Source organism: Gymnoscopelus braueri (genome assembly GCF_963280865.1).
Source record: "Gymnoscopelus braueri genome assembly, chromosome: 22".
NCBI lineage: Eukaryota > Metazoa > Chordata > Actinopteri > Myctophiformes > Myctophidae > Gymnoscopelus > Gymnoscopelus braueri.
Window position 1 is genome coordinate 4,591,225 of NC_137624.1, and position 14,306 is coordinate 4,605,530.

At 40.5% G+C, this 14,306-nt stretch overlaps 1 protein-coding gene across 1 annotated transcript; it reads left to right on the forward strand.

Moving 5' to 3' along the window:
- Positions 1 to 1,970: 1,970 nt before the first annotated feature.
- On the forward strand, positions 1,971 to 14,086 carry LOC308078309 (uncharacterized protein; the record flags this gene model as incomplete). Its single annotated transcript, XM_080419427.1, has 6 exons — positions 1,971 to 2,190; positions 2,715 to 2,816; positions 3,489 to 3,725; positions 3,833 to 3,969; positions 4,206 to 4,318; positions 13,441 to 14,086. The coding sequence occupies 6 exons, from the start codon at positions 1,971 to 1,973 to the stop codon at positions 13,568 to 13,570; spliced, it is 939 nt and encodes a 312-aa protein (XP_080275553.1). The 3' UTR covers positions 13,571 to 14,086.
- Positions 14,087 to 14,306: the final 220 nt, after the last annotated feature.

The window sequence follows — 14,306 nt, forward strand, 5'->3', positions numbered from 1 at the left end:
CTTCAGATCAGGAAGCAGGCCGCGCTTTACCCAATCAAATGTAGTGGGCGGGATTTATGTGTCCGCTGATCCTTCCCTACTCGAAACAAGCCAAAACTAATTTAACAATAGCGTCCGCGGAGCAGACAAAACCACGGAAAGATATTCACATTTTAACTTGCTCTTTCATCATAGAAACAAGTGGGCTTATAACCAAAACGATCCATGTTCTCTGGGAGAAGTGGTGTTAGTGTTCCGTGTAGAAATATTGTTAGTGGGAATGAAAACATAGTCGCACCACCCGGAAGTGCAGCGTGAAGGCAGACTAAAACCCCGGTTTCCTTTGCGCATGTGTGCTGCGCTTTCATTGTCCCAGAGCCAACATGAGATAGCACAAACAGCAGAGGGCGCTGTTTTTCATTCTCATTTGGCTTTGGGTTCCCAGATTGCTATTACTATAGCTTGGAACCCCCATCGATGATGTCACTGGTAGTCAGGTTTCTGAACTGTCCACAGCACACCAATGAGACACAGAGTGAGTAGACAGAAATGGTGCCATCTTATAATGAGCATTAATGAGGATTATATGAAGATATGCTTGAAAATGGGTGAAGTATTCCTTTAAGGCTCAGCCCGAGTTAGAATCTGGCCCAAGGCCCTTTGCTGCATGCTCTTCCTGTCTCTCCACTGTTTCTGTTGAATAAGACCTGCAAATGCCCCCAAATAATAACAAGGAAAAAGGAAAAACTAAGAAAGGTAGTGTGGCATGTTGTCATTAGGCTACTAAGAAAAACATAGTAATGTTACAGCCTAAAGCAGTGGTTCTCAACCTTTTCAGGCCGTGACCCCCTCAAAATAATCATATATGAACCGGGGACCCCCCACCCTGATAAGCACTTGGAATGTAGAAGTTGGGGCATTCAATTTTAGTTTGACTCTGTTCCATAGATAACTATTGTGAAAATAGCAGATGCCCCGCGTTGTGAGCTTGTAGATCGGCTATTTTCTAAATTGTTGCCTCTTTCTAATATTATTTGACAATTTGGTCAATGTTTGACCAGACCCTCAGGTTGAGAACCACTGGCCTAAAGGGCAATTCATAGTGTATACATAACATACACAGACCAGGTAGGCTATGTGCTGGGGTCCACACAGACCAAAATGATGCAACAGAACTCAGCATACACCTGGTCATACCATGTCTGGTCAAAGCTCAGTGTTTGTGACCAGTGATACTGTGGCTGGAGTAGAAAACGGTCACTTTTACTGATATTGCTGCAGAAGGTAATAAACGTCTCCAAACGTGGAATAAATTCAGCCGCCAAACACAGTGGCTGCAGGTGGTTTGATAGAATTCATGGCTGAGGAGACGCTGGAGCTGATCTGGGCCTGAAGAGAATAGAGACCCTGGACAAGGGGGACCACCAGAAGAACCTGCATGTTCCTCATTGACAGTGATGTTATTTACTTAAAACCGGGAAAGTGTCATATTAGATTTTAGCATTGGCTATTAAAAAATAGCAGATATACAAGCTCACAGCAAGTCACTTGTGAGCTTGTACATCTGCTATTTTTTTACATTTTTGAAAAATCTTGAAAAATGTTGAATAATTTTGTATTTTTTAACACAAATCTTCTCCCTGGCACAAAACATTCTCAGATGGGGGGTCTGCGGCCAAATACATATCAATTTGGGGGTCCTTGGCACGAAAAGGTTTGAAAACTACTGATTTAGAAGACATTCGTAGAATCGGCCTCAGGCCTTAAAGGGTTAATGCAATGGTATGCACTCATTGTCTGTGAATACATAAAGCTACAGTGTTTCATAAACAAATTAGCACCTTTGCATTTACCGAAAGGGAAGTTTTCAGGAACAAAGGAGAAATAAATTACTTCACTATTTTTTCAAAGCATTCATTTTAATCTTCCGCTTTTGTGACGGTTGTTTTCCAACAAGTTGTACAGCGAGTGCAGTTTGCAGATCAACTAGAATGAGTGAGGACGTGTATGCCAAGCCAGATCTGACCAAGAAGGTCAGATATGGCCGAAGAGAGAGAGATGGAGAGAGAGAAGGAGAGAGAGAAGACAGAGGAGAGTGGGAAGATAGAATAGTAGACATCTATGTGACTGCAAACCAACCTGACCCCAACCCTGACCCCGGCATACAGCAGGATGCTGTACAGAACAACACAGCACAACAGCAACATGCAGGTAAAATAAAAACAAAACAATTACAAAAAAAAAATCCATAATTAATTAATGCAAGACCAGAGGCCGATTGTACAAAGGCCTTCTAAATCAATAGTTCTCAAACTTTTTCGTGCAAATTGGACCCCCTAACACTAAAAAAACAAAAATAGCAGATGCGACGTGCGGTGAGCTTGTATATCTGCTATTTTTGAATAGCCAACACTAAAATCTAAAATGTAGATGGATGCTTTCCCGGTTTTAATGGGTTAACGTAGCTATGGATGTTAGACAGTGTAGTGGTGTTTGCAGACGTGGGTAAACTCTCTTTTTGACTTTTTTGGTTTACTATCCATTATAATAGGTACGTCTTAAAAAATGCACTCGTAAAACAAAAAGTTGTGAGCTTGTAGATCTGCCATTTTCATTTTTTTTTTCTTTTTCCCAAACTTATTTCAAATGTCTTATTTTGGAACTAAACTCTATAAAACCTAATATAAAGTAAGTGTGATGATGTGTCTATTATGTTGATGCCGTTTGTTTTTCAGGCAGTGAAGAGTCAAAGCAGAATCGCTACATAGCTGCTGCAGTGTGTGTGGGGCTGCTGTGTCTTCTCCTATTGGCTGGCATCATTGTCCTGGTCATACTCTGTGAGTAGCATTCTATAAACACTATGTATGTCTACGTTTTGACTCACAAATACTGCTGATGGCTGTTGAATTAAATATTTTAGATATTTTACCTCTTTGTGGATTGGCGTGAGATGAAGCAGATTGATAATTTCTTTAGTTGATTTTTTCCCCTGCCTGCGTGTACACAGCTGTGGGAGGAGAGCTGCAGTAAGCTTACTGATTAGTCAGCTATAGATAGATTATTTCAAATCCACACACTGCCAAGTTTTGTTTGGATCATTGCCAGACATTATGGACTGGAAACAAATTCAGAGGGTAACTAACAACCCTATAGAAAACATTTCTCATTGACAAGTCACATAGACCATATGAATGGAAGAGAAAAACTAAACTAAACTGCTGCATTGACCTCCTATACAGGCAGATGTCTGCTCAGTGTTCATTATCTGTCCATGTAGAGCCTGAGTTTATGTCCATCTATTGGAGGTCTGTTCATCATAATTAGCCCTGATCCCTCCCACCTCGCCACTTGGCCACAGTTCCTCCATCCTAAACACCAGTGTATAACACTCCCCACCGGCCATGTTGTCTTTGTGCAATAGGTCCTTTTGTCTCTTTGACAAATGAAAATAACTATCAGAAGAAAGTTGAATTTAAATATAAACTGTTTATTGATTCTCCTTCTTACAGATTCTGTGTTGATTAAAGAGAAAAACAACCAGCAGACCAGTTTTGATCAGTTACAGACCAGACATGACAACATGACCGGACTACAAGACCAGTGTAAGACTATGTTTGACAAGTTACAGACCAGACTTAACAACATGACCCAACAGAAAGACAAGTTGCAGACTAGTTTGGACGAGTTAGAGATCAGATATAACAACATGACTAACGAACAAGATCACCTGAAGAGGATTCATTGTGGTCAGTGAGACATCACTGTTTTTATTCATTCTTATATCATGTTGTTAATCATTTGTCATTAATCTGAACACGTAAAAACAGTGTCTAACATTATATTTTGTTGTTAGAATCACATGGATTTACAGTTGGTGGTGGTGTGTGTTATCTCTACATTTCTACTGAGAGTAAAACCTGGGAGGAGAGCAGAGCATACTGTACAGCCAAACAATCTGACCTGATCATCATAAACAGCAAAGAAAAACAGGTGAAGTGTGTGTGTGTGTGTGTGTGTGTGTGTGTGTGTGTGTGTGTGTGTGTGTGTGTGTGTGTGTGTGTGCGTGCGTACATGCATGCGCGCGTGTGTTTGTGTCCATTAGTGCAATAACCTATTCCATTTTGTTGAGAGACACACATCTATTTCCCCTTGGGGATGAATAAAGTACCTACCTACCTACTTATTGTACAGATTGTACTTCAGTAACCAGCTGCTTTTCTGTCCAGGACTTGGTTGTCAGAGTCGTTGTCAGGAACCAGAGAGTGTGGATGGGATTGACTGACAGAGAGGCAGAAGGAGTCTGGAAGTGGGTAGATGGAACGCCACTGACCACACCAACGTAAGACCCTTCCTTCATTCTTCTACTCTTCATTTCATCAACTATACATTCACATATTTCATTAAAAAAAAAATCTAAATGGTATAAACGCTATAAAAAAAGACAATTATACTGTATCTGTTGTTTATTTCATTATCCAGTTAAATAATGTAATAGTACTACCTATAATATTATTTGAAATCATGATTAAACTAGAAAATGTGCTCCTCGGAGCACAAGTCTCCGCCAGCAGACTATAGCAATTATATTATCATAGCAATAACTAATGAGATACAGTAGAGTAAAAGATATATACTGTAGTTAAATAAAAAGGTGTACTCTGACCAGTTCCTTTTTTTCCTTTCGATGTTCTCTTCAGACTCTTCTACTTTTTCTTCCAGAGATTGTAGCAATCTTTGCTGTGTCATATTGTAAGCATTCATGGCTAGTCTTCGTCTTTTGTCATTTAGCGATTTTTTGTCTCTGATTAATTTCATTCTTTCTTTATGATTCTTAGCTCTGTTTAATTGAAGCAATGCTCTGTTTACATTGAAGCAATCTATCATATGGGAGTCGTCATAATTGACTGGTTTGTTCAAATACTTGTCTGTCTTCTTCATCTTCATTGTCTTGAACAGTTTCAGCAGTTGATTGGTGTGTTTGATCAGCTTTGGCCTTCTGCGCCTTTGTTTGACCAATGTTAGGTGTTCTCAGAGGGACACACACACGCACGGACGGGTGATTTGGACTAGAAGATACTGTTCCAATCAAGACTGATTGATCCTGTCTTACCTCGCTTCAAAAACGTAAACGGTTTTTTGAAGTGACACACCTATTTATAGAATTGTATTTCGTCATGCATTCCTCTAGCCAATCAAAGGCATTGGTGTCAACATATTAATACGTATTAAGATTTCGGTCTTGTTGTGGGATTAGAGGTGGGACTAGAGGACTCTAGTCCTCTTCTGTGTTACTGTTGTAGATGAGTATGCTTTCTTAGGAGGCACGGTGGTGCAGTCGGTAGCGCTGTCGCCTCACAGCTAGAAGGTCCTGGGTTCGATTCCCGCCGGGGACGCTGTGGGCGCTGGGGGCGTGTCTTCTCCTCCGCGTCATCAGCGCCCATACCCTAGGTGGGGTTGGCGAAAGGGCCTCTCTGTGTGGAGTTTGCATGTTCTCCCCGTGTCTCCTAGCGGGCGGGGATGAGCCGTACCGTAGTGCATTCTGTGAGGCCAGCGATTGGCTGAGGTTTCTCCAGTCAATGTGGGAGGGATCAGATTAGCATTAGGGTGTGTCCCTGTTTGGACCATTTGCATGTCATTTACACATGACATGGTCAAAAGGTCCTGGGTTCGATCCCGGGCTTGTGCAAGGCCTACTTTGCTTTAAACATTACACCAAGCAGTACATGTTGTAATTACAAACATCTTAATAGTTTGTTGTACTGTAGACCGACATGGTCTACAGTACATGGTCTGTAGACCATGTACTGTACGACATGGTCCGATCTACAATCTACACTGTATGACATAATGCTCATACCCCATTCATTAACACAGAGATGTTATTAGACACAAAGCTATCCATGTCAACACGTCTTAATGTTGTAGGAGTCTCAACAGTTATAAGTGACTGCCGTTTAATCTAGCTGAAGAGGCAATTCATTGACCATAGTTTTGCACAACCTTAACATCCCAGATCGATAGAAATATTAATCCACTGTGCTGACTAATACACCATAACACAGTACAAAAACTTTGCATAGTGAATAAGAACTTAATCACATTGTGGTTGCACTGTAATGCAACCATGTGCTATAAGATGTAATCACAGGGCTATCTGCTTGATGTACTATAATTAAAAGTGCATTCAGGTATTATGAATCTATGAATTGAGTGCTAACTTTGTATGTAAACATACAACAGGACAAAGGTGAAACAGTAAGCACAGCGCTGCAGGGACTCGAACCCTGTTCCCAGCAGAAACCAGGAGTACCTACTACCAGTGCTTTTTTGCCATGTTCACACCATGCCCTTACTTGCATGAAAATGTATGAAAAGATATGATTAACCTGGCTTTACCAACACAGCTTTCCTTTAGTGTTTACTGATTGACCTGTAATCACACTATACAATTGCACAGTGATTCTCAGCTTTGATATAGTATAAAAATCAGCTAGCCACTATAAACCCTATATACATCATCTATTTGAAAATAGCCGATCTACAAGCTCACAACCCCTCACAGGTGGTTAAATGTCTGAAAATACCCATGAACATGAATGCAATATATCAATAGAAAAAAATCATGTGTAAACAAAAAAAACATGAATTAAGGAAACACTGATGATAGTGAAAAAGTTCAATCTGAAAGACCCGTTTTGTTTAATGACTATAGAGATACTGGCCCTCATTTATCAACGTGGCGCAGACCAAATAATGGGCGTACGGCGAGATCACCGCAACTTTCGGCATTTATCAATATAACCTGACGATGGCTTCATCCTACCGTACGCTGAGATCTCACGTCTGGTCGATAGCAGTTGTTGCCGTTGGCTGCGCCCGTTTATTCCATTCTAGACCTGCGGAGAAGCATTGTCTGACTGTCTGACAGGCATCTGGACACATAATCCACTCCTAAATGTATATCTACACTAACAAATAATCCCTGTGAAAATATAACATTTTATAAAGTAATTTAAACAAACTGCTTTAACAGTCATTCGGTTAAGCTTGCAGATCTGGCTGCATTGGCTATTTGAAAATAGCAGATCTACAAGCTCACAACAGGTCCCATCCCGATGCGTTGTGAGCTTGTACATCAGCTATTTTCAAAATATACGAGCGCTTCTGCGAGAACATTTTCGGGAGCCCCGACCATCTTTTCATGGACAGTGAGGTCTACAAACTTACTGTAGCTTGTCCTATGTTATGGAGTTATGTCATAGAGAGTTATGTAGGCTACACAACCTGGTTGGGTTATGGATATCAACCCGACGATCGAATCTCTTATTAACGTGGCAGCACGGGATCACTGCCGCCCGTCCGAGTCTCACGGGGAATATCCTACATGACTGCTTGTGCACTGCTCGGTATGGGTTAAATAAATTAATATACAAACCCCATTCATGGCGATGTGATTGGTATCATTATGTAATTCATGCAGGCTACAAGCCTACGTGACAAAGATAGTACCGTTACGGATTACATGAAAGACACAGTTGGGCGTGTGTGTGTATGTGTGTGTGAGACAGAGAGAGGCGTGTGCGTGTGCATGTGCGTGTGTGACTTGACAGGCGGCGAGGCGAGGCGGCGAAACTCTTTTGGCTTCCCATGCTTTATTTGGTCGTATTCTGGTTCTCCATGTCGTAAAATCAGGGCGTTTCGAGAATATTTAAGGGCGTGTTATTTAAATGGCGCTCGGTTTCAGCCGTGACATTTATCAAGGCTCCGACCCAATGTACGCTAGGATTGGCTGTGTAGGATTCGTTGATAAATGTGACTTCGACGTTGGTGTACGGCCGAATATATGGAAAAATATAAGCCGGTTTATACGCTCCGTTGATAAATGAGGGCCACTGTGTACCGATTTACGTGACGTTTGGACAGAATCTGTAGGAGTACTGTCAAAAATGGGTTTTGCAAAAAGTGGTCAGCTGGTGGCGCTATAACAGGCCCATGTGAAAGATTTGGGGCAGAGGATCTGAATTGGCATCCAGGGAGTGTGTGTGCATAGTTTCGCTGCGATCATGCCAACGGTCCTGGAGATTAGCTGGTCAGACAGGGTGCAAAACATACTCTCTCGCCATGCCTTTCGGCCTGGCGGAGACAATAATATGAACGCATATTATCCCCTATCACAGTGGTTCTCAAACCTTTTCATTTCAAGGACCCCTATTTGAGCATTTTCTACCTCTGGGACAGCAATCTATACTTTAAAATAATTTTAAATTGTATACATTTACTCTAAGAGTGTATAAATGGAACCAAATGGACCTGTGAGGGTCCATTTGGTTCCATTTGTACACCCTCTGTTTGAGAACCACTGCCCTATCATGTACACTAAACAAGAGCATAGGAGCCTAGACATAAATAAATATCTCAGATACAATAATTTGGTTAGAATCAACATATCTGCAATGCATATTGTCTAAAACAGTCAATCACTCATTTGATTTCTCACCATTTCCTCTGCTGTAGCATTTGGCCTATAATCCATGTTACACATTTTAGCCACTTTAAACCTTTCATCACCTGGTTGAAAATAGCCGATCTACAAGCTTGTAGATTGGCTATTTTCAAAAAATCTTAAAATGGCCAAAGATATATTCATTTTGAGTCCTTGACATGAAAAGGTTTGAGAACCACTGCAACAGCACACAGGATGAACATGTGTTGAACAGCTTTCTGCCTGTCTCTGTCAGTCCAAAGCCAATAGGCCTGCACATCATTTAATATCTAAAATAATATGAACACACACCAGGGGATATCACATGTTCTCTAAGAGCTGGATTTCGACTGCAGCTTTAGCACCACACTGTCATGTTAAATAACTGTACTGATGAACTGTACTGGGGTCCCCAGAAAAATGTGTTAATATCTATAGCATCAAAATCAGCAAGCTACTATATACCCTATATACATCAGCTATTTGAAAATAGCCAATCTACAAGCTTGTAGATCGGCTATTTAAAAACATTAATGAAGTGAAAAGTGAATGTGGAATATTTGCATAAATATTTGTCTCAAATATGAACACACAGTATCCCCTGTCAGAGTGGTTCTCAAACCTTTTAATTTCAAGGACCCCCAGTTTGATATGCATTAGACCACGGACCCCCATTAGATTTTTATCTCTGGGACCACAATCTATACTATAAAATCCTAACTCTGAGAGTGTACAAATGGAACCAAATGTGTTAACTGGACAGCGTGACAACTAATTGAGTGATAACATTTCATGTAAACATACAGGACAAAGGTGAGACAGTCAGCAGGGTACAGCACTGCAGGGACTTGCACCCTGAAACCAACATAAGCTAGAAGTACTAACTACCAGTGCTTGTTTGCTTTGTGACACCACCATGTCCCTACTTGCATGTGATACAGAAAATATTAAAAAGACCTGTTGTCAGGGGACCCCCAGGGGTTCTTAACTCATTCCCTGCCTAGAACGACTAAAACGACTTCTGTCCTTTAAAGGACAACTTTGTTTTTTTACAACCAAGGTTTATGTTTTAGCTTGTAATTAAAGTAAAAAAAAGATGAGTGTTTTTTTCTTTTCATTTACTGCTTTCTATAGTTTTAGCAATTTTCGCGATCTTTTTTACAGTGGGCGGGGGCATTCTGTCCGGTGGCTAAATATGTATTTTTTTACACAATAACCCAGTGTTTTCTTTATTATTATTTACAGTAGCTCTTCTAGCCCCCAATAACTCACATCTGGCCATCCAAGACCACAGGACCTTTTTTATTGTGTAAAAAAGGCATAATACCACCGGACAGAATGCCCCCGCCCACTGTAAAAAATATCGCGAAAATTGCTAAAACTATAGAAAGCAGTAAATGAAAAGAAAAAAACACTCATCTTTTTTTTACTTTAATTACAAGCTAAAATATAAACCGTGGTTGTAAAAAAACAAAGTTGTCCTTTAAGCCCTGTCTGCCAAGAACGACTAAAACGACTTTTAATAAAAAGAAATAATATATATACATCTTTTTTATTTATTTATTTTTTAACCCAAAGACCAAGGAGATATGATTTTTTTGAAGATCTAGACTCCCATCCACTTCCTTGTTAACTTAACATTTTGTATCTCGGCTCCTGAGTACTTTTTTTTTTCAATGAAAAATCTCTGGCAGTGGCTTAAATGAGTTAAGGGGGATCCAGGGGGTCTCCAGGAAAATGTGTTAATATAACATCAAAATCATCAATAAACCCTATAGTCAAATGCATATTCATTTGGGGGTCCTACACATATTGGATGAACATTTTATTCACATAAACAGCTTTGAGTCTCTCTCTGTCCAAAGACTCAACTCTATTACACTAGTTGGGAGCATAATGAACACACAACATCCACAATCATGTAGACTATACATAAAGGCCTACACATAATTAAATATCTCAAATAATATGAACGCATAGTATGCGCTATCACAGAGACCCCTATTTGAACATTTTCTACCTCTGGGACCGCAATCTATACTATACAATCCTAACTCTTAAGAGTGTATAAATGGAACCATATGGACCCTCATGGGTCCATTTGGTTCCATTTGTACACCCTCTCTTTGAGAACCACTGCCCTATCATATTATTAAAAATAACTGTAGGCCTACTGATGAACTGTACTGGGGTCCCCAGAAAAAAATTGACATAAATAAACAGATCAGATACAGTGATTAGAATCAACATCTACAATACATTACATTGTCTGAAACAGTCAATCACTAATTTGATTTCTCCTCATTTAGCATGTGGGTTGTATAATATCATGCATGTTACACTGAGCAGTTTACAAAACCCACAAACCCCAGATGGAGGTAAACATATTGACCAACACACCTTGACCCATGACCACAAAACATTAAACTGTCATGTTAAATAACAGTACAAAAACGGCGCTAGAGCTCTTTCCCTCAAACTGCTATATAATAAACAAAGCTAAAAATATTTTAAATAATATGAAATATAAAATCGAGGCTTTAATGTTGATCAGTGATGTTCTATGAATAATGATATGTCTAGCATGGACTGTTTGTTAGCTTTAAGCAGCTCTCAGCCCACATTTAAAATCATATTCAATATAAAATCGGGTCTTCCTTAGGGACTAAGGGGTATAATGATCAATGATTATGTTCCATTAGCACAATTAGAGCCATTAAACATCTGTTTACAAGGCACCTTACCTGTCTTCTGATGCTGCTGCTGTCTGACATATGCTCTCACCAATGTTTGCAGCCAGGTCTGCTTTATTATGTCCCCCAAGATTTATTTGAAAATAGCAGATCTACAAGCTCACAATCCGTCACGATGTGACACGTTGTGAGCTTGTAGATCTGCTATTTTCAAATTGACTATGTATACAGTAGGTTTAAAAGGGCTCACACCCAGTCACTCGTTTCTCTCACAGAACCTGGCAACGCTGGCTGTGACAGGAGTCTGTGACATAGATGTAAAAATCCACGCCTGGATGTCATCAAAAGCATATAAAACATCAAATATAAACGTCATTGGGTTCCAACCAGCACAAAGAGACCATCCGTGGGGGCTCCTGTGGCCAATATAGTCGCTTCTTTTGGGCTTTGTTTTCATAGACCAGGTTGCTCGATTCTCTCGCAGAGTCTGGCAACTGTGCTGCTGCAGGCTGGGAGAGAGAAGTCCAAATCCAGGCCTTAACGTCATCAAAAACATATAAAACATAAAATCGAAATGTTATTGCACCAAGGGACCATCATTGTTTGGTTGTGGGGGTCTATAATGAATTAAAAAGCATAGAGTGTTCTTGTCCATCTAAATGAAAACAAAGATGGCTGCCGTTGAGAAACTCAGAGAGCAGTGAAGGGGGCGGGGACAGGCAAACGAGAGAGATTTTCAGGAAGGTGGGGGCCTCTGGAGACTGGAGAGTGAATGGAGGTCTATGAGGGGGGCGACTGGAGACAAGGGGGCCCCCCCCGACGCCTGGAGACCGACTGGAGACATGGCTGGAGACTGTCTCCAGTCACTTGCACCTCTGTAGACTCAAGCCCTTAATACCCTCACAAAAACATGTAGTAATCCTGGTCACTATACCGCCTCCCCCATGACAGCCGGGGCGCCTGATGGAGGGGAAGGGAACTGGTTTGAATAACGTGTTCCTTCCACGCGCTACGTCCAACCAGGGAAACTCCCCCCTGTCAGGTGACAAGAAGGTCAGTTGGCTCTCATGCATTGAAGGAAGCATGAGGTCGGCCCTGGCCTCCCTACTGTGGGGGACTGGTGTAGGGCTGGTGTAGCGCCCAGGATCACTTACGAAATTGGCACCGGGTGAAAAAAATGGGTTACAAAAATCGTGGGATAAAATTTTAAATAAAAAAAAAAAAAAAAAAGAGTATGCTTTCTTAGCTTTGGCCTTCTGCGCCTTTGCTTGACCAATGTCAGGTGTTCTCAAAGGGACACACACACGCACGGACGGGTGATTTGGACTAGAAGATACTGTTCCAATCAAGACTGATTGATCCTGTCTTACCTCGCTTCAAAAACGTAAACGGCTTTTTGAAGTGACACACCTTTTTATTATAGGATTGTATTTCGTCATGCGTCCCTCTAGCCAATCAGAGACATTGATGTCAACATATTGACACGTATTAAGAGTTCGGCTTTGTTGTGGGATCATTTCAACTCTAGTCCTCTTCTACGTTACAATTGTAGATGAGTATGCTTTCTTAGCTTTGGCCTTCTGCGCCTTTGCTTGACCAATGTTAGGTGTTCTCAGAGGGAAACACACACGCACAGACGGGTGACTTGGACTTACTGAAGGTACTGTTCCAATCAGGTCTGATTGATCCTGTTTTACCTCACTTCAAAAAGTATGGGCTTTTTGAAGTGACACACCTATTTATAGAATTTTATTTCGTCACGCGTCCCTCTAGCCAATCAGAGGCATTGGTGTCAACAAATTGACACGTGTCACGTGGAGCTTGCCCAATGTTAGCTTGGCTAACAATGTTTGCTCACACAAAGCGAAAACATATTCTCCACCTTCGGCGGAGACAAAAATCACACCCAGTGTGAAGTGGGCGGTGTGGTCACAGTGGTCATCACAGTGATGGAAGAAGTGATGGAAGAAGTGATGGAAGAAGTGATGGAAGAAACCATAACTTAAAAAAAACACATTTATGTTTTTTTTAAAGTTATGGTCCTATTTATAGGGCTATGCACATGTGTCATGTTTCCCTAGCCAATCACAGTCCTGAATAGACTGTGATTGGCCAATCACGGTGCAGGGTTAGGGGGGTACATTTGTGGCCAATCACAGCGCAGGATTTGGTGTGCAAATATCCAAACCTCACATATAGGGGCGGTTTCACCGCCCAAAAAACTAAACATTCAAAGAAATAAAACATTCTTGTGAAGGTATTGTAATGAATGAAATGTTCCTACAGGTACTGGCGCTATAAAGAGCCTAATAACTTTGGTAATAAAGGAGAAGACTGTGTTGAGTTGTATCAAGGAGGATGGAACGACGTACAATGTTCTGTAAATAGACCTTGGATGTGTGAAATAGTTATCTAGTGAGATCCTCATTTTCACAATGTATTAGTTATGTGATGTGTTGGTACAGCTACATGATGGTGTGTTTACATGTAATAGTTTATGTTTGCTTTGGTTTGTCTAACTTGTAATTCTACCCAACATGCACTGTAGACATTACTTAACCACTTTAACCTTCTATTCTTAGTAAAACAGGCCAGAGTTACAATGCTACTTGGACCACTTTTTTTCTGTGCACCAAATCTCTTCACGACGTGATGTGAGCTTGTAGATCTGCTATTTTTGGGCAAATGTTCTCCCCTGAATAGGCATGCTGGGTTTCAAGAGGATAATTTATAATTTTCATTAAAGGGGAGACTATGTAATTTAACAGATAATACATGAATAATAGCTATCTGTTTCATTTTAATACCACAGACAGATAGATCAATAAAGTGTTTTGTATTCTGTGTTGAATTGTGATGGAACTGGGTTGGTCCAAATCAGTTTGTTAAAACAGTGAAAGTTAAAACACACATGAATAAAACAGTACATGAACACACATTACTGACTGCACTGTAAATTACTGTTACATTTCATAATTAATCAAATCAATGTTCTGTTTGTGACACCAGTGAGTTGATACAAACTGTTGCACCTCTATGATAAAGAATAAACTGTTCTGTTCTGAATAAACTAGTCCATATCTAGACAACTATATCAGTTGCCTTTTTAATATAATAGAAATGACTTAAAATGAGAAGTTCTGAAAATGCAT